The sequence below is a fragment of the Squalius cephalus genome (genome assembly GCF_949319135.1).
Source record: "Squalius cephalus genome assembly, chromosome: 24".
Lineage (NCBI taxonomy): Eukaryota > Metazoa > Chordata > Actinopteri > Cypriniformes > Leuciscidae > Squalius > Squalius cephalus.
In genome coordinates, this window is record NC_137145.1 from 19,277,031 (window position 1) to 19,299,122 (window position 22,092).

A 22,092-nucleotide genomic window follows, 5' to 3' on the forward strand; every position below is an offset into this window, starting at 1 on the left:
TCCCCAGATAAAGAAGGCAATTCCCCAGATTGCCTTCTACTTTGTCTTATTGCAAAGATAAATCATCGTCCTATTTATTCCACCTAACGGAGCACCTCTCTCTAAGCCTGGTTCAGGATTCATCTAGCTACTGTCCTCTAAAGCTGCAGTCTATCTCCCTCCCAGTATACTAGTCACTCCTTCAGGATCAGGGCAGCCACTACAGTGGCTGAACGTGGTGTTCTACTTCAGCTATCAAGATCCTGGGCAGATGGTCTTCCTCTGCTTTAGAATCTTACAGCAACAGCAAGCTCTTCAGTAACGATTCAGGTAAATCCCTATGCAACTACTGGCGAAAAAAATGGCCTAATGCGAAAAAAATGGCCTAATGCAAAAAAAATGGCCAAGGTGGCCCAGTATGAAAGAAAAACAAAAGATGGCCGGTGGCCCAGTATGAAAGAAAAGATGGCCGGTGGCCCAGTATAAAAGAAAAACAAAAGATGGCCGGTGGCCCTGTATGAAAGAAAAACAAAAGATGGCCGGTGGCCCTGTATGAAAGAAAAATAAAAGATGATCGGTGGCCCACATGTGGTCTCGTATAAAAATAAATAAATAAATAAATAAATAAATAAAATAAAATAAAACTCTTTCCGGTAACTATTTTTTCTCTCTATGTTTTAGAAACTACAGGATTCACGACTGGTGGGTATACTTTTCTTTACCATTCTTTGGGGGTGGGTGGGCGGGCGGGCCCCGGGCGCGCCCTACGTAAAAGAACTTTGTATCATAATTTGCTTGCTGAGCTGTTAATAAATGTACACTTGTTACTGTATTTATTCTCCCAAGTCTTTCTGGTAGAAATGAAAGCTTTAGCGTAAGTTCTGCCGGGAAGACTCAATCGTTATGTCAACGATTACCTTCTCATTATCCAATCTGGCTCTAAATACTTGTAGTATAAAAGATCGAAACTTACACATGTCTGAGTTCGCAGATGGTGACGCCTTCATTCACCTCCATCCTCCCCACCACCACCAGGATGGTCCCTTCCTATACCTCCCTGGGGGTTGGCTGTGCCCCCTGCCTTCTTCTTCAGGCAGGAAATGCAGATTCCGTACCCTCGGAATGCGCGCTATGGACGGGGCCTTCGCCAAGAACTTGTCATAATTTGCTTGCTGAGCTGTTAATAAATGTATACTTGTTACAGTATTTATTCTCCCAAGTTTTTCTGGTAGAACTTTATTCTAGAGCTGCTGTAAAGCCAAAACAATCTCTGTTACATTAATTTCCTATTACTACTGTAAAGCTGCTTTGAAACAATCTGTATTGTTAAAAGCGCTATATAAATGAAAGTGACTTGACTTGATGTTCAGACCTTCAGTATTGTTCCACTGGTTCACCTCAAGGCTGCGGTCTTTCACCTCTTTTGTTTATCATGTACACCAATGATTGTCGGAGTAGGTATGATAACAGTTATATTATAAAATATGTGGATGACTCCGTGATTGTGAGTCTTCTCCATGAACAGGATCCGAAGCATGGTCTTGTCATGGAAGACTTTGTGTCGTGGTGCGATCGGTTTTCTCTTCAGCTCAATGTTAATAAAACAAAGGACATGGTGACTGATTATAGGAGTTCCCCACAACAATTAAAGGCTTGGAGATAGAAATTGTTGACACTAATAAAAACTTGTGGTCATTGACAATAAGTTGAGCTTCAAAAACGTAGCAGGGAAGATCATTGGTATTGATCAGACTAGTCCTTCTGACATTTTTCATAATTATGTTTTCAAGAATGTTTGGCATGTGAAGGCTCATGATGAAAGAATGTTTAAAAGTTGTGAAGAGTTTCACAATTTCACTGATAATCAACTCATCAGTTTTGATCAACAAGCCACGAGCATTTAGTTATTGCACAAACTGTAGACAATTGTACTTACTCTTTTGCACACATGCCAAAACATATGCAATTTGCTTAAATCAATAAGAAATTCTAATTTGACGTGAATGAGAAACTAACTGTTCAGAGATCTGAACTTATTGTTTTTGGGGAAAAAAATCTAAATTGAGAATTGAGCCAAAGCAATTGAGAAAAACTGTAAACAAGAGTTGCAATTTTGCTACAGTGGGTCATCAAGGGTTAAAGACATTCTGAACTTTCTGTTTATCAGAAATGCCCATTTATCACGCCAGGGCCACATTTTTGTAAGGTGCTCATGCTCATTTATACTGACTTAGCTGCATCTTTTGTTCGTGTGTTAAAGTCTTGCAGAACCTATTAAGCACTCCATGAGTTTGAGCGAGAAAAATATGTCTCTTTCCTTGCATGTTATTGGGTTGACAGCCTGCCAAGGACTGATTTAACCACACAATATATATTGAAGCATAGTGGGTTGAGTACACCGCCTAACACTCTAGTAAATGCAGTTAAAGCACTGAGAACTTTTAGAGAACTTTTGACAACATTTATAAAGAATTGTCCACGTAGTTTAACATGCTCTGAAATGCTTGATTATAATTGGTCAGTCGAGGTATTCTGCTGATATAGTGACAATATATATATATATATTAGTGGTGGGCCGTTATCTGTGTTAACGTGCTGTGTTAACGTGAAGACTCTTATCGGGTAATAAAAAAATATCGCCGTTAATCTATTCTCAAAGTTGGGTTGGGAGCTGGGTCTATACTACGCAAGCTATGATGACTTTGACCTTGATATTTTAGCGCGGATGTATACCTAGCCGAATTCGGTTCAGTGTTCGGTACGCATTTTCAAACCAAACGGTTCGTTGGATAATTTTTCCTGCCGACCAAAATTTCGTTATTTCAAAATGTAGGCGGGTCGCGCGTGGCAAGCGCGCTCATAATGTAAGAGACGCTGGCGCGACCACAACATTGTCTGACATCAAATGGCAAACGTAATGTAAGCGGAACGAAACTGAGCTACTCCTTAAGGCCTCATTATGCTTCTGCGTCAACTCCACGGCGTAGCTACGCCGTCACTCCTACGGCGTCGTGGCCGTTTTATGGTTCTGCGTAGGGCTGCTTTGCATCGCGGTGCATTTCACCGCCAGAACGCTAGAGGGGTGTGTGGTTCGCAAATCTCTTTGCTAGTTTGTTTTGGTTCCGTGCGCCGGTTCCGCTTTTTCAAATGGCGGTATCGCGGGAGGGGGAAACCGGAAAAGCTACACTCCAGAAATGATGTATAATCTGACCAATCACAGCCCTTGCGGTCTGCGTCGCCTCGACGCGTAGTTAAAATTTTTTGGAGGTGCACGGCGAGCTACGGCGGAGGGGTCAGAGAGGGGTTCGCGGCGACACATAGGGGTCTGCGGGGGTACGCCGTCGATTCGACGCAGAAGCATAAAACAGGCTTTATTGTGTGGTTGACGGACCGTTGTTTATCAGTTTGGACCAAAGCAGCGCAAGCCGATCGTGATCATGCGACACTGTTACTACACAGCGCTAAGAGATCCAGTAAAGAAAGCATTTGAATTCGCCACAGAAGTAATAACATTGCTGCGAGATCTAGTGAGAAACATTCACATTTCTCCGCTATTAACAGATCAAACAGTGCGTGGAAGCCAGGAAGAAACATTGTGCCATGAATGAACTATCCGGTGTCCACAGATCTGCAACATTTACCATGGATTTACTGTAGTAACACTGCAACCATGGAAGTTTGGCAGGAATAGTAGGCTATAATGCTTTCAAGTAACATTACGTTGGTTTTATGAATAAAATAAAATAAAAAATCTGAACAAAAAATAGACCTTTGTTTATGACTACTACAATATTAGGCTACATTTCATTTTTTCCAAGGAGCTGTTTTGTTTTATGCTCATAAGAAGAGTCTATTATAGCTCCATCATTGCTCAATCTATGCCCACCACTAATATATATATATATATAGGCTATGTATAAATAAATAAAAAAAATTGACAGTGAACTGGAGGTACAATAACACTTTATATTTTATAATAATTTACAAAAACATTTGAATAATACTGTTACGTGGAAAAGCAGGCAAGGGTATATTCTCGAAATGGCCATAATCAGTCCCTCTAATTATGATCCTAATGAACGGCAGATTGTGCATTACATTACATATTCCATAGAAATTTGAACCATGCTCCCCAGCCGCACTGTGAAGTGCATGAATTTTATTTTCATGTATAGTTTAGACCCAACACATCTGAATCGTACTAATGCATTCTGTGGGAAAGGAGCAGATGAATAAGCTCATTCAAGTCCAAAGAGCTGCCTGGGCTTTCATTCTTTCTCCTCACCGCTGCAGATTCCATTACAGACCAAAAGCTACAGCACACTGTGATACCTGCTTCCTGCTCATGATCAGTGCATCTTACCAGCATCCACAGGGACGGCCTCCACTGTGTATGGGCTGAAATGAAAAGTTCTGAACCTGGCACAGCAACACTGTGCTTGCATAAGCAGAATGGGTGCCTGCTCTTGTATTATTAAACATCAGTAGAAAACAGTGTAGTAACAAAAACAAAAAGAAACATTGAAAATGTTTCTACTGAGACTACTGAAAGGTACGGTAAGTGATATCGTTATATTTAAACCAGGTTTTTTTTTACCACACACATTGCTATAATCTTTATATGTTCTTTTTAAATGTTTCAAAATAACTTTAATCATAAGAGTAAATAGATACTCTACATAGGCTCATTCCTTAAAAGTTTTACTGCCTGAGGTTACTGTGTGCTTAATGAGTCAAAATTAGATGTTTTTAACTTGAACACATTGAACTCTAGAAGATGACAAAGACTTAAGAAGATATCTCTTTAGACTAAAAGTAAAGGCCCTTTCACACCAAATGCATCACTGTTAATGGTCTTTTCACACTTGCCCTTTTTAAAATTTATTCAAGTGTGCTATTAGTGTACTAATCAGTTACTACACTAAAAATAAGAAAGTATACTTTCATTCTACTTTTCTCAGAAATATACTTAAACTTACACTTAAGTATTTGACTTGCACTGACAGAAAAAAGTATATTTGGCCTATACTTGTGCTCAATTTTAATTAAGTAAAAAGTATAATTAATTATACTTGGCTTGTAGTCGTGTTTACTCTTTTGAGTAACCTATTAAATACTTTTCCCCCATAAACTTGCATGTTTTTTGGCATCCAATACAAACCGATTTGTTTGAAAACATTGATTTTTAAGGAAAACATATGTTCAATTCAGTATGTGAATTTTTGTGTAGTCCACTGGTAGTGTATATAGGAATTTACTTCAAATCTACTTGAAATATACCTTTAAGTAGTATAAAACTGTACTTTAAGTATAAAACTTACAGTATAAAACTTACAGGTATACTTGCAGTATAAAACTACTAAATTAGTAGTTTACTGAGAGTATACCTCAAAGTCTACTTTCATAAATTTAAAAATGTGCCTCAAGTATTTAACTAGTACACTTTTACTATAAGTTCACTAATGGTATATGTGTACAGTACAAAAAAAACAAAAAAACATGTAAACTAGTTGTGTATTCAAAGTTTAAAACTGTTACTTAAAATGTATACTTTTATAAACTAAGCAGGCCAATTTAGTCCCAAGTAGTATTGAAATAGTGCATAGTGAAATAGTGATGAAAATGTTGAAGGGATAGTTCATCCAAAAATGAATGAATTTGGGTGAATGGGTGAATTTACTCACCCTAAAGTTGTTCCAAACTATATTTTGTGCTCAGCAGAAGTAAGTCATGTTTGGAACAACATGAGGGTGAGTAAATGATGACAATTTTTGGATGAACTATCCCTTTAAGAATGTAGATGTAGAAATATATGCAGATTAGAGACCATGGGCCCTATTTTAACGATCTGAAACGCAAGTATCAAGCGCGAAACGCAAGTAACTTTGTGGGCGGGTCTTGGGCGCTGTTGCTATTATACCGGCGGGATAAATTACTCTTGCTCCCGACGCAAATCTAAAATGGGTTGGTCTGAAGTAGCTTCATTATTCATAGGTGTGGTTTGGGCGTAACGTGAAATAAACCAATCAGAGCGACATCTCACATTCCCTTTAAGAGCAGGCATGCTTGTTCCATGGCGGATTGCTATTATAACGGCGGATTTGCCATGCGCACGCCAGGAGTGGTCCACAGCCGTGGAGACCGACGTTCTCGTCAGGGCCGTAAAAGACAGAGAAGTGACATTGGGGATGGGAGAAACCCACCCAAATTAGCTTCGGTTAAACAGGCGTATAAAAATTTGCCTAGATTTATGCCTATTTTTTCACATCTTCATGGACACAACAATGATTTCCCTTGTGTGTTAATATTTTTCCTTGTAATAATGTATGGTTTTCTAAAAATGAGAACTGCTGCATCTGTGTGTAGATGAGATAAGCAAAGTGCATGCGCATTGTGCACACGCTACATTGATTATGGTCAAGCATGCGCCCTTAAAATAGCATAGGAATAACATGCGCAACGCGCCACTGACTTTAGACTAGGTTTTTCCTGGTCAGTGGCGGAATTGTTTTTCTAAACCTGCAAAATAGCACCAGGGAACATTTGCGCCGGAACACGCCTCCTCTTTGCGCTGAACCGCCCCCGGGAGCGCAAATTCATTTCCTAGTTTACCAACGTGCGTCTGTGGAGGGAAAAGTCCGCTGTGCGCGGGTGCAAAATAGGAATGATACATGTGTCAGTGTACAAAGTCAATTGCGCTGGGTGCAAGATAGGGCCCCATGTCTCACATAGAACAAAAGTGTGAATGTGAAAATTTATTCAAGCAATCTGACAACCACAGGTTTTGCTCTGGTATATGTACTAGCAGTGGCTCCGGACATCTTAATGGTAGACGCATTTCATTGCAGGACGAGAAAAAAAATAACACCCTTTCCAAAAAAAAAAAATTTCTCAGCGGGCGAAAGTTTGCATCCGATGTGAATAGCTCCATAGTGGTCACTTCTATTCAAAATCTTCTTACAGACTGGTAAGGAGACTTTGGAAGGAAAAGAACTCCATTCAGCCGTGTCACCATCAATGGTGAAGACACTGGGGTGGTATAGGCCTACCTGGTGTCCACTCAATCAATAAATTAGAGTGGGCAGCAAATACACACTGCCTGTATAAGAAAAGGTTGCAGCACCTACACAGGAGGTGCCACAGGGCTTTAGCTTAATCAAGAAAGGTACCTCAGTTCAAGAATAAACCCCAATCCCTTGCAGGTGGTGGATGAAGGCAAAGCTGTCCAGGCTCTCAGAATTCATGAAAACCATCCATATCATCGGGTTCCATGGAATTCCTTCTTCCCTGCTGCTATCAAGGTGATCTGAAGGATCAGTTAAATGGAAACTTGAATTGTCTTGTATTGTATTAGCACGTCTCATTGTTTGTCCTATTCTCTATCTTCATTGTCTCATTAATTCAACTCAGTGACTTCATTGTTCAAACTACATATTTACAGAGTTTAATAGCTTTTCTTATTCAGTGATGTTTGGTTACCTCCATTAGCTAATTTGAACAAGTACATTACTTCCAGTTTAGTATTTTGGTTTCTTGCCATATACAGTTTCTCCTTTAAGTCTAAATAACCCCTTTTTTTATCAGATATGCCTGGTGCACATCCGTTTTTACTGACTATTCCTGGCTGAAGTGAAGCAGAGCCGCATCTTGGGATATTGCATGACTGTTAAAAACCGCATCTTCACTTCACTTCACACTTAAGACTGTTCTGAACACTGGTGAAAACTTTATACTATTTCCCTAGCTGCAACGATGCCATGCCAGTATGATTAAAATATAACATTCTTGTCTCCACAGTCTGGTGGCTGTTTGGTACATGAAATATATCCAAAATTAAAATGCAGCCTTTAAAATCTTCAAAAAGAGCTACATAAAAACCAATTACAGATTTCGACAGATAAAGAGATAGGTGCTTTTAAACATGACATTAGAGAGTGAAGGAGGAGTCATTTTGGATGCATATATCATTAGACTGGACTGCAATTTTAATTATTGACAGATGTCTTTTTTTACAACTTTTTTTTAAGTAATTGCTGTACTCTCAGAAGCTAAATGATGCAAACCAATTGCCAATGCAACAGGCATGGTTTTGACTGTTTGAAAAATCATGTTTTCAGAAACCCGTTTAACATCTCAAGTGTATATATGCGTTTCAAACACAAAGCATACTAATCATAATCATGAGGACAAACAAAAATGAATAAGCCTTTCACAAGTGAAATAACTAATGAGGCCAAAACCAAGATGCAGATGTGTGAGACGGGGCAGTGCAGGGAAGTTTTGGTAAAGGAACCATTGACTCCTGAATTATGGTTTACCTTGTACAGCAACATAAGGGATGCACAACATATCTGCAGTCATTTTGGTCTCAACCAATAAATATAACTTTAATGTTATCATTATCAGTCTGATAAGTAAAAAAATGCAGATATATTTAATATGATGTTCGACAATATAAGCATGTAGAGATCTGGAATTTTAAAGGGAGTGTTGCAATCAATCACAAAAAATGCCAACTGTTACCTAAAATCAGCCAATACTGGTTATCAGCTTCAAAATACAAATAATTATTGTATCAACCAAAAATGTCCAAAAATTTTAAAAAGTGGAGTCAAGGAAAGTAGACTAAATAAAACAATCTCTTGTATGAGTCATTTTAAAGGACCTAAGGAGTCAAAGGTGCTTACCCTTGCTCTGGTGAATATTTCCTGCATGCTCAATGAAGAATTTACCTCTATTTCCGGAGTTGTTCATTTGTTTTGATTTGATTTGATTTTAGGCTGCTTTCACATGTCATACCTCACATTCCCGGGAACCGGATATGGTGCAGGTGCAGGTACCAGTCCCATTACCCAGCACCTCCAAGGCTTCTGGCGTGGCTGCGGGGCTGTAGCTCATGTAATATTCCTGGAGCTGGGAGCTCAGGTTCTGCTCTGGCTCCTGACTCTTTTTCCTTCGCTTTCGGCCCACTGAACTCTGCTGCAATAGCCGGGTGGCACCCGGGTAACGTTTCCAGGAGACATAAATTACAGACAGGACAAGGGACACTGAGAGGAACAGTGCAACCCCACCCATTACCACTTTGTGAAAAGACACGTCTTGCTCAGGAGCTGGTGTCACTAATAAGCTGTCAGGAGATGAGGGTGTCCATTGACGGGAGTCTCTGGGATCTATATTTGCATGGCTGGGAAAGGTGGGGTGTTGAGCCGGTCGAGGGTGGGGAGGAGGAACGGGTGCCTCAGAGGCAGGTGAAGGCAGGGGTGGAGACGGTGTTGTAGGAGCCATTGTCGGTTCAGTTGGTTCAGAGGTAAAGTCAAAATACGGATCAAAGGTCTGCAGATACAAAGGTGATTGAGCAGTAATTTCATAATCATCACAGTCAATTAAGTTCTTTGAAGCCTCCATGACCTTCTCCCCTTGAAGGTGCTTGGGACTGCTGCAGATTATACTAGTGTCCTTGGTGCCTCTGAAATTCTTGAGCCAGACAACAAGAGGACAAATGCCTGGCCCGCAATCCCACATGTTGCCTGCAAGGCTAATGGTTGTTAGTGAGATCCAGGCAGCCACAACTTCCTGAGACACATTGGGCAGTTTGTTGGACTCTAAGTTGAGAACCTGAAGATTGGGAAGGCATTGAAATACCACAGGATCTAGTACCTGTATCTCATTGCCAGAGATATCAAGCTTCTGCAAGGTATACCAGCTCCACGGAAGGCCTTGGTTGACAGCTCGAATACGATTCCACTGTAGGTACAGGGCACGAAGGTTAGCAAGGCGAGGAAAGAGAAAGAAGTTGATTCTTGAAAACTGATTATGCTCCAGGTGGAGTTCCATAAGTCGAGACAAACCCAGGAATGCAGTGCGAGTTAGAACCCGAAGCCGATTATAGCCCAAGTCAAGAAACTCCAAGCTTCTGCACTCCAGAAAGGCCCGGACAGGAATTGTCGTAAGCCCATTGGAGCGTAAGTGCAGATTCTGCAGTTTTCGAAGACCATAAAACTGGCCTGGCTGCAGCTCCTGCAACTTGTTGTAGGAGAGATCAAGACTGCGAAGGTTAGGTACTCCGTGAAAAGTTACACTATGGAGCTGTGAAATCCTATTGGAGCTCAAGATCAACTCCTTCAATCGCCGCACCCCCTGAAAAGCACGACTATCCACAAATGTGATTTGATTGTGGTCCAGGTACAGCCACAGTAGCTGGTTAAGATGGGCAAACTGGTAGGGGAGCATTGTGTGCAGGTCATTGTACCGCAGGGATAGACCTTGGCAACTAATTGAAATATTTTCTGGGACATCCTGGAAGCTGGCTGACTCACAATGGACAATTTTTCCCTCGCAGCGACAGCTATAGGGGCACATCCTTTCCCCAGAACTGAACAGCAGCAGGGAGGAGGCTTGGAGGAGGAGGAGGCCTGCTAATCTCTTGTCACAAGCAACAGAACCTGAAGAAGGAAACAGCACAACATCAACTTATGATTTTTAAAAAGAAGACCAATTTTATTAAGCTAAATATTCAGTTATCAACACTCATATAATTAAATGTTGTTTCCATCCACACCTACAATATTTTTGTGAAGTCAAGATGTCATCTTTTTGACATAACAGTCTAATTATCTTCTGTAAGTTTTTTTTTTTTTTTTAACTGTTGGGAACCATCGGATTTTATTTTTAATGATTTTATTTTTAAATGAAACGCAGAATCATTTGCAGCCTTAATGAAATTTAATTAGTATTGATGTTCAACAAGTAAAATATTACCCAGGACTGAAATACTGTCATTCATAGGAATGCTAATGGTAATAGTAATTAATGAAAGATGGTGGTTTTATTTACCATGCAACAATTTGCCGTTTTAGAGTGTTGCAGATTTATGTGGCTAATGAGAATCCTTGATATTAGTAAGGGATAATGTACAGTGTACTTGTATCACCCTGAACCTGAAGTAATTTATTTTGTAATAATGTCCAGCTGACTATACATTATAGCTCTTATTCGATGGCCACTAACAAAAGAAAGAAATAATAAATCACATTAAATAAAAATAGTAATACCATAAACATGAAAGATGCAGATTTTTTCTTTGTTTTTCTTTTCAAACAAATTGTATTGCCCAAGACAACACATGCTGTTTTATGGGTCTTTTAGCCTCTTTGTTTGCTACTTATTTCAGGATTGGTTGACTGCATAGTTGGAATTTGTGGTTTGTCTGTCTCTCCAAACTGAGCGGTAATAGATCAGTTCATGAAATAAAACCTTCCCAATCCCTGTAAAAATTAGCACACACAAAGCTATTACTTCTGATTGGTTTGTTTCTGACATCGGTCTCAGAAAATGAGAGATATCATATGCATATTCTATATGAATAAGATCATATAGATCTCATATTCTAGCGAAACATCATAAAAATCACCAGTATATGATGTAGAGTGTTTATAAAGTTATAAACAGCATAAGGCAAATCACTATAAATCTGTTATTTAGTTTTTGGCACTCTCTTTTGAATTAGACTAGAATTACAGAAGGAGTCCCAAGAGAGTCATTTGGATTAATTTACTAAGGACCATTTTTAAAGCTTAGTAATTATCACCTATGAACTAATCAACTTTAAGATATGACTAATGACCAGCAATATCTTTAATGCCATATTTTATAGTGTTCTGTGGAAATTGATTAGTCATTTTAGAGCTGAATCATTACATCAAACATAATTACTCTGAAGCTATTACCCATGCTATTTGAAATGTGTTTCATATTGTGTTATCCATGCCAAGAAAAAAATGATGCAAAATGGACAATTTCATTACAATCTTTTGCATCTCATACGTTTTAAGTGCAACAGGAATTTTCTTTGCCAGGAAAAAAGAATACAGCAATATGCAGAACAAAGAAAAATTGATTGAAGTCTTAATGTATAACCATTCAGTTAAAGATCTGCACTGTGTGTACCATGAACTCATTGTCCACTGTAAAAAATGATGACTGAGGCCATCCAAGCATACACAGCAAACTACAGAGTAATCTGTTTTACCAAACTATAATCCCATTGGTGCTGTTAAGAAAATTTCAGAGGAGGCTGAAAAAAAAAAAAAAAAAAGAGAGAGAGAGATCACTGTCATTACATATTCCAACAGTACTGTCCAATGGTCCCCTTTAAGGGCTTACCGGTGATAAAACCAATTCAGAGTCCATGCAATAAATATCATAATTACATGTCATTGTTGTCAATTGCTGTTAGCATGCAGTGACTCGGAATAGATTTCCAACTAAACATATGGCTACCTATGAAAATCATCACACCGCTATTAGCTGTACTCTGAGCTTTTTGAAAAGAAAAAAATTGCCCAGGCGCATCTCTCTGTGTTTCCAACTGACTTGTTGACTATTACCGATTTGTATGCTTCACTGGTAGTCCATTACACTCACACATATTGTTTCCCTCTCTACAAGGACATTTGTTAAGGGTCATTATGTTTGTGTCATGTTGTACCACTGTCCATGCAAGTCCTAAGAGCAAGAAACAGGAAAGGTAAAATGAATAAGAATAGATTAACCCTCACAATGATTATGTAGAAACACACACTGCACTGTCCACAAACTGTAGGCACAAAAATACAAATGTAGTCCAAAAATACCCAGCCTCAAGTTCCAAGAAAAAAAGCTGTAAGTACAAAGGTGTACAAAAGTAGAAGAACTACCTGATTGTTTGTCTGTCATCCTACAATAATGGGCACTGTTAACCAAAGGTCAAGGTTTGGCTCAATAGCATGGCCCTGTTATCAAAGGCTATTCTTTAAATAGAATAAATTTAAATCTAAATTTAAATTGTATGTTTTTATAGCAGTGCTGTCAATCAAATGGGGAAAAAAAATAGCTAATAAATTGCACATTTTTCTGTAATCGACCATGATTATTCAATTTATTTTTCACTATATGGGGATGAAATTAGTAATTATAGTAATTTATCATTACAATATAATAAGCCATTTAATAAGGTTAATAAGGTAAGGTAAAATATATAATTAAGGTAAAATATATATATATATAAACTGTTAATTGAACTAACTTAAAACAATCTTCACAATACATAAACACATTATAACAAAATTTCACATTTAGCTGTGTCTTTAATATAACAGAGCTCAGCGCTAAGGATTTTTTCCACTGGCCCCGCCAAAAACCCATGTTTTTGACCCATGTAATTTTACTTCATTATTTTATTTCATTTCATTTCATTTCATTTCATTTCAATTTTACAAAACTCAATAAAAAATGTATACCACAACAAAAACTATGAGCCTAACTAATATAAAGTTCAAACATTTTTAAAGACAAGTACACAGTCAGTAATAAAATAAGAACAAATAAACACATAAGAACAGATACACATGAAATAAATAGTGCTTTAAGGTTTTACGGTAGGTCTAACATTAGTATTCTGATACTACATTTATGCAGCCTTCTGTGCTTGCGTTTCGGGTGTGTGCACACAGACAGTCGCGCGCCAATAACAATTTGAGTTCTCTTTTGCATCTAATTGTGCTTGAATGGTTTAAAAGCACTTCATTGAATGATAGGCTGACAGGCACAAGGAAATTTTCCTAAGGACATTATCTGAGCATTCTTTTTATAATTTTTTTCCATTAAAAAAATGATCATTTGCATCTTTGTAAAGCACTTTGGTCAACTTTGGTTGTGTTTTAAACGTGCTCTAGAAATAAATTATTGATTGATTGATAAATGTATATATTTATTATTGTGATACATATTGCGAGACCAATTCTTTTTTACTAATATCTTCACATAATTATTTGCTTACATCGCCAACCCCATCTTGGTCTCCATTTTATATTCTGCAGCAAATTGGTCCAGGTGCAATATTTGATATTCAAACCAACAAACTGCCAGCTACTGGCAGATGATAGCAGTAACTCTCTAATGTAGGATCCTTATCTACCAAGGCAGTGCCAATCAATTGCAATCGAGTTTAAATATTTACAATGCTCCTCACCAAAATTTAGACTCAGAATGTATTTGATTCAACTCAAACCAAGATAATTACTAACATGCCACTTACAAATGCAGCAGCACAGTAGTATTTGACTGCAAATGATGTAGTGTAGAATGAATCAGAGATCTAAGGAAGGCCGTGGTGGCAAGTGTGCCACCTGTGAGTATTACTGCTGATAAAAATCGATCCGGACAAGACTTTTTTACTCCGCAAATTAAAATACTTTGAAGGCCCATGCGCCATAACTCACCCAAGGTTAGTTCATTTAAAAGCCACTCATTTAACTTTGTACAACTGTGGCAGACCCCTTTCAAATAGCTGGGGAAGATGCTGGCACATACAGCAGAGTCAGCTGCTGTATTCCTTGGCACAATGACAAGCTGATATTTTATATAAATGATTTGGTGAATTTAAGGCTATTACCCAAAGTGCCAAGATAATGGCAAAACCTGGATAAAACATCAACATTTGAAGCAGAATGGAATTAAATGGTTTTAACTCATAAGTGTGCCTATTAATATTGGTTTCACTAGACTAAATCTTTAAATATAACTGATATCCCGCTGCTTGCATCAAGCTCAGCTGTCAAGTCAACACTCATTTTAATATCACTTCATGATAGACTGAGCAAATGTTTAATAAAAAAAACTGCACTTTCCATATTAAAACTTCTATTTCTCTAAACTAAACTTTGAGAGGAACACTGATATGTGAAATATTACATTAATGGCTTACGTGAGAGCAACATGGCCACAGGAAATGCAAATGTGCCTATTCTTGGAATGTAAAATAATGGTCATTTTCTCTACAAATCCAAACTTTCCCTCAAGTAAGATGAACTATGACTCATAGCCAATGCAAGATGTGTTTAAGTCCTCAAGTTGTTAGATTCTCTATAGGATGCACTCTTGAGCATGACGTGGTCCTATTTAAAGTAAAAATACAGCTTTACATGACTAAACAGTCAATTCCCAGTAATGAGACTCCTGAAACATTTCATAACACTAGTTCTTGAATACTGGTTTAAGACAGGCAGCGTATATAGCCTATATACTGTATATATATATATATATATATATATATATATATATATATATATATATATATATATATATATATATATATATATATATATATACACACACACACTCTCAGAAAAAAAGGTACAAAAGCTGTCACTGGGACAGTACCCTTCAAAAGGGTTCTAATATGTACCATTTAGGTACTAATATGTACACGTTTGGTACCAATATGTACCTTTGAGGGACTTAAATGCACTCTTTAGGTACAAAGGTGTACCTTTTGAAAAGGTACTGCCACAGTGACAGCTTTTGTACCTTTATTTCTGAGAGTGTATATATATATATATATATATGTGTGTGTGTGTGTATATATGAAGAGTTCAGATGCAAAAGCCTCTAAGTGCCATCTGAAATTTTCTTCTAGAATGATCATTTTTAGCTCGTATATTTAAGTTCAGTAATTTCACTTAAATGACAATTAATAGGTAATTTCCATTGCCATTGCCTCTTTTATATATATATATATATATATATATATATATATATAATCTGTTCAGGTATTTACCCACAAAATGTGCTGTATAAAAACAAAACGTAGGGCCACAAATTAACCTCTTCCTTCTAGATATAGCATAAATTTTCATAGCATAAATGTTTTTTTCTTAAGTTTAATATATATTTCAATCTACATGAGGTTGTTATAATTTTCATCTGAATTGAGTTGTGGTCCTATATTTAGTTTTAGGGGAAGTGAGTGATAATGGAATGTCATCATTTTGATAAAGTAAAGAGAAAATCTAATAAATTGACAGTTTACTTTCTCAAGAATCATAAATAATTAATAACAATAGTATCCATAATAAAAAAACAAAATTAACTGAAACTCATATGTCCTGCTACCAAAGCTTTTCTAAACCTTTCTAAACATCTTGAGAAAGGCTTCATTTTTATTTGGATGAAGCTCACCGTGGCTCTTCCATACCAATGTCAAGACCTAGTCTTTAATGTGTTTCAAGATCATAAAAAGTTTTAGGATAATGGAATTTTAGAGTGGTTAAATAAGAGATCACTCCGCATAATGAAATCCATTCAGTATTTAACAAGATATAGTAACGGCGCTCCAAATACTTGGCTGGTTCCAGAGCTGGGACTCTGGATTTTATCCACACGTGACCACAACTCAAGCACGTAATTTACGCAGTGATAGATTCAACACACATTAATTGTGAGATTGAAGAGTGCTGTAACTGTGCCTCACTTAGGATGTGGAGCACAGAACAAAGGAGTGATTTATACTATAAAAGCATTATTTATGGCAGAATTGTGATTGTAAAATCAGCTTAATCCACTGCAATGAATAATGTGTTGCAGTAGCAAGGCAATTGATTTGCACTTAAGTAACAGGCTCAGGATTAAGAATGCTAAAAGTTTGGTGGTGACTGCTCGTAAATAAATTAAATGTTCCAATTAGATAAAAGAGAAGCTCATAACTGTAAAGACAAGCTTTAGCTTTCATAATTAAATATTAAGAGAGGCACTTTGCATACTGTGCAGCTATATAATTTGTTGTACCCATGTTTTTTAAAGGAATGGTTCATCCAAAAATGAAAATTATTTCATTGTTTCAAACCTGTATGACTTTCAGCAGAAGATATTTTGAAGAATGCTTTCACGTTTTGTCTATATAATGAAAGTCAATGGGGACTGAAACAACACTGGACACTAGAGCTGCACAATTAATCATTTAAAAAAATCTCGACTTCAATTTTTCAACGTTTCGCCTGTCTATTAAATCTTCGACAAAAATCACACCGGAACATTCAAATCTGCGTTGACGCTGCCACTGACCAAAGAGAAAGCCGTTATCGTAGGTATGAAACAGCTTCACCAACACTCTTTTCAACCACACAGTATCATTATTTCTGTTTTAAATATCCTTATTGTCACATAATAAAAGTTTATAGTTGTCTGTTCTGAATTGTGATTCTCAATTTATCCAGAATCGTACAGCTCTACTGAATAAACATTGACATTGGCATTTTTCACTGAGGCATTTTTTGATGTTCCACTAAAGAAAGAATGTTTCTTATATTGGGTGTACTGTATCTTAAAGATTCATCTTTCTCATTTATACAGGTATTGCATTGAAAGAATATATTGATGAAACCCAAGTAAAATGAAAACGTGTCTTCTTTCAAAACCTATTCTCTCCAGTCCAACCAAACTAGAAATAAAAGCTTTGAAAAGGACAAGGTCTGTGTAAAAAAGTGAAGAACTTTCATGCCTGAAAGGTTATTTTATGTTAGAAAAGAGATCTTTGATGACATAGTCAGTTATTTTAATATAAGCCTTCCCTATAGGCTATTTAAGTCTGTATGTAGGGCTAGCGATCAATGTAATGGTCACAAGGATGAATCTGATTCACATGGACGTGTATTTTCATGACAACATTGCAATTTCTAAGTGCAATCCATCATCTGAGCAGGAATAAATGTGAAATCATGTTAGCTAAAGGCTGGCCTACACTAAAAGATTTTTTAAATCTTATCAGATTTTCAAATTGCGAGAGACCACTGACAATAAAAATAATAATTTAACAGTTTTGTTCCTATAGTGTGTGGAGAGTCCCAACTATGACTTTAGAGTAAACAAACATGGCGAATGACGGGCAAGAAGAAATGGTGATAATAGTCCTCGGGGTTCCTCCCACACAACAGGATTTCTGATCGTAAATATTCAACATACCCCCCTGTTCAATTGTTTGTTTATGCAAATATCTAATCAGCAAATCACATGGCAGAAACTCAATGCATTTAGGTATGTAGACATGGTCGAGACAATCTGCTGAAGTTCAAACCAAGAATCAGAAAATATAGAAGAAAGATCATTTAAAGGTGCAGTAAGCAATTTCTGAGAATCATTGTTGAACACTGTTGATTTTTTAAATCAACCCAAACAAACACACAGCCACACACACTCAAAATCAATGTTACTCAGGTATGCAGCAGAAACAACGCAACCTCGGAATCCGTTTTCTTTAGTCGGAATCCTGTCTTCCCACTAAAGTCTATCCAGTGCTGGAAAGCTTTTCTAATAAAGCTCTTACCTGATCATAACCCTTCTTTTTCCAGTGATACGTGTTCTGTTTTATAATGTCTCTCAGCCAGTCTTTCTTCAAATCTCCCTCTTGCTCAATCTCTCTCCTCCCCTGTCATGTGAGGACATGCCCCTTACTGCTGATTGGCTACAAGTTTGTTGCGGTGCTCTGTCCGATCAACATTCAACAGCGTTTTTCAGAAATCGCTTACTGCACCTTTGATTGTGGCATGGTCGCTGATGCTAGACGGGCTGATCTGAGTATTTTAGAAACTGCCGAAAATAACCAATGAGCTGCAGTTATGCAGGCAAAAAAGCCTTGTTGTGGTCAGAGGATAATGGCCAGACTGGTTCCAGTTGATAACAGTGACTCATACAACCACTCGTTACAACCAAGGTCTGCAGAACATGTCGAACCTTGAACAGATGGGCTTCTTCCAGCAGGATAAGGCACCATGTCTCAAATCATCTCAAACTGGTTTCTTGAACATGACATGAACATGAGTTCACTAATAGTCAAATGACCTCCACAGTCACAGATCTAAATCTAATTAGAGCACCTTTGGGATGTGGTGGAATGGGAGATTTGCATCATGGATGTGCAGCCGACAAATCTGCAGCAACTGCGTAATGCTATCATGTCAATATGGACCAAAATCTTTCCAGCACCTTGTTGAATCTATTCAATGAAGAATTAAAGCAGTTCTGAAGGCAAATAGGGGTCCAACCCAGTAAGCTACTAACAAGGTGTACCTAATAAAGTGGCCAGTGAGAGTGAATATAAAGTAAAAACTGATATTTTAATAAATTATCTTGTGACAAAGTTGAAATTTATATAAGCACAGAAATATTCACTTGACTAAGGTGTGCCGAATAGCCTCAGCCTCCCCTGTAGGCTACATATGAAATTATGCAGCGCTGTAAAAACTGTTTTGCCAGGTAATCTAAATCTTAATTAAATGGTTAAAAGGTACATTAATCAAATATGGCTGCTTTTAAGGAACCATTTGGATATAAACAGCACTATAAGATCACAGCGTTTTCATTGTTTACATTTTGAAGACAAGAAAAAAGAAGCGAAGGTTTTAAAAGGAGCGAATGGGATTGACTAAATTCCTCCTCAGTGACTGAATGATCCACTAATGACATTTCATACTGTATTCTCTTTAGATAGTAGCTAAATGAACTTACCATATTGAGTTTTGCTGGTGTGTGTGTGTGTGGGGGGGGGGGGGGGGGGGGGGTCTTCATTATAGGCTGTAATAGCAATGTCTAATTTGTGACCAAAATTCAACGAATCATTCTTTTGAATCAAACATTTTTAATGAGTCATTAACCAGGGGCACGTTCAAGCTCAAACCGGTGCGCAACGTTTTGCTACGGTTTCCGGGTTGAACAACATGTTGCCTGGAAACAGTGTGCAACGGGGTTTGAGATACGTTTTCTCTTGTTTGGTGGGTGTGTCAAAAATGTCTGCCCAATCAGCAGCAACATGTATAAACCACGCGCGGTATTAAATAGATAGCTCGCACAATGGGTCCAAGTAAAGTCGTAAGAGTTTTATAGTAAAAATATAGCATATCAACAGTGATCAGAAATAATGATAAGCCATGATGATAAACGATAAATGATAAAGTCATATAGATCATAACACAGTCTCGGAGATAAGAAGTGGATTATCCTTCAGCTGAAATGTTTGTCTTTTCATCCTGAAATCCAAGGCAAATGTTGGATCACAAATATTAGGAACCACAGTTTCCACAAATCCCTTCACTCTATTGGGATATTCTCTTTTATTTTGGACGGCAAGGGCAGTAACTGTAACATTGAGCGTATTTTGCAGTATTAAACGTATCTATATACCGATTTCATTAGGCTCCGAAAATTCTTCAAAAAGAACACAAAGAATGGCCTTCTCAGCTGCCATAGTTGCAACTCTTTCACTAAAGATTTAGCATTAGAACAGGGTGTTCAACGCACCACTGTTTCCGTTTAAAAAACGTTTTGCAACTTTTTGTCAGGGCTGAACGCATTCCAATTGACAAAACCCGTTTGAAAGAGTAGTTCACAAACTGAATGAGTTTAATTAAAGTATAATCTTTCGCAGTGATCCGGGTTAAGAGCTCACCAAAAAAAAGCTCACAAAGTGAATCGAGAACTGAGTGCCAGTGAGTAGCCTAAGCTGATCTTTTGGTCTGAGCCTTTGGAGTGAGGATTTGACTAATGGGGTCAAAGGCAATTTTAATAGCAGAAATATTAACAATTAAATCTTGACTGTAGGCACATGGCAGTTTTACATGAGATAATAGTAGGTTATAATAGTACCCAAATGTATTAAAACAAACTTTTTATCCAAAAGATGTCAGTTTAGTTTAGGTTCTAAATATTTTTAGAACTAATTAAATATGTTAGTTTTTTTTTATGAACTTAATCATCATTTTAAACTAAACTGGGACAAAATAAATCACAATAAACACAAATATTAATAACTAAATCAAAAAACAGAAATAAACAGCCATGTGTGCACAAATTATTTTATCGGAATATTTTAAAACATGCATTATACCACCTTGTGATGTCAGAGACCACGTGATTACGTAAAAGCTTTTTTCCCGAAATGCTACTTTGACACGAATTGTTCGAAAGAATCGATTCGCGCAAATAAATGAGTCGAACTGCCCATCACGAATTGATGCGTTGAAATAACAAAAAAGCCAATCATTTTGACAGGCAAGCCAAAAATTATTTGAAATGTGACATTATCAACACCTTGAGATAATTTTAAAATTGCAATGAATCATCTAACAAATACAGAAGACGAAAAAAAAACCTAATCTTTTACTTTACATAGCCTAGTTTGACTTTTTTTAACCATTATGTAAAAAAAAAAAAAGTGAAAAGGTACATTTTTGTTTAATTTTACATAAATAGACAGACTATATGTTTTAAATCTGCAAATTATATAAAACATTTTTATTAATCATCAATTGTAACCGATAAACTGTATCCCAGGATGCCAATACTCACCCATATCAGCCGCGCGCTTTTGATTCCACTCGCGTTTAATCCCTGCGGTTACTGCACAGATATCAGTCTCTCAGGGTCCACTCCAACGAAGACTTTTACCTTTAGTCCGAGCAGTATTACAGCCGAACTAAAATCATTATCGATTCGACTCCATGTCGCAAAAATAAAACTTTAAAACGTGCTGCCTCCCCCGTTGAATCCAACAAAACGGCAAACCGGTACATATCCAACAGCATTAAACATGATGGTCATCCGTCGATCAAACGGAATGTAATTCAATTCTCGCTACGCACCAAGGCAAGCAACTGTCTGAATATAAGGGCAAAAGTTGTTCTGGGTCGCATAATTTAGGCAATAATGCTAAAATCATGCGGAGCTTATCGACCAGAGAGGTAAGCAAAGAGTGTTGAGGGCTTTGCGTGAGAGTAAATCTGTGCTCGCCGCCGCAGTCGAGTCTCGTCCCTGAGAAATATCACAGACCGTGATGATGATTGCGCGCTCCCGCCCTCACCCTCAGGTTCTCCACAGTCATAATAAAGGTGACCCGGAGGCAAACCTGCTGCGGTAAACACTAGCAGAATGCCAGAACACCCCCTACTTAACCAAGACGGTTGATGAATGTAAACGACACACTGTTAATCACTACAAAGTAACAATAGAGACCCTGTGTGTGTGTGTGTGGTAGCCCACCACAGGTATGGACACTAATAATGATTGATTGATTGATTTTTATTATATAAAAAAGTCTTTAACACTAATATACTCCATTAACAATATTGACATACATTATTGGGCTATGCTAAACTAGTTTTGATTCCTCAACTACTTTACAGTGCATCCTTGTATCTGAAAAGATTTTCATTCATTTAAAGATGATTCATGCTCTATAGAATCAATCAAATGAGATGATAAAAGCTGCTGTTGTTGCATTTGACCATACAATTTGACAGGGTTTTTGTT

The 22,092-nt window shown here is 37.5% G+C and overlaps 1 protein-coding gene across 1 annotated transcript in view; it reads right to left on the reverse strand.

Annotated features, from left to right (window-relative positions):
* lrrtm4l1 (leucine rich repeat transmembrane neuronal 4 like 1) overlaps positions 1–21,742 on the reverse strand; it is a 57,896-nt gene extending 36,154 nt beyond the window's left edge. The window contains exons 1-2 of the mRNA XM_079860517.1: positions 21,133–21,742; positions 8,779–10,421 (exon numbers count right to left, since the gene is read on the reverse strand). Of these exons, the coding sequence (XP_079716643.1) occupies positions 8,779–10,421; positions 21,133–21,136 (1,647 nt within the window). The 5' untranslated portion in view covers positions 21,137–21,742. The remainder of the gene's footprint in view (positions 1–8,778; positions 10,422–21,132) is intronic.
* Between the last annotated feature and the right edge of the window lie 350 nt (positions 21,743–22,092).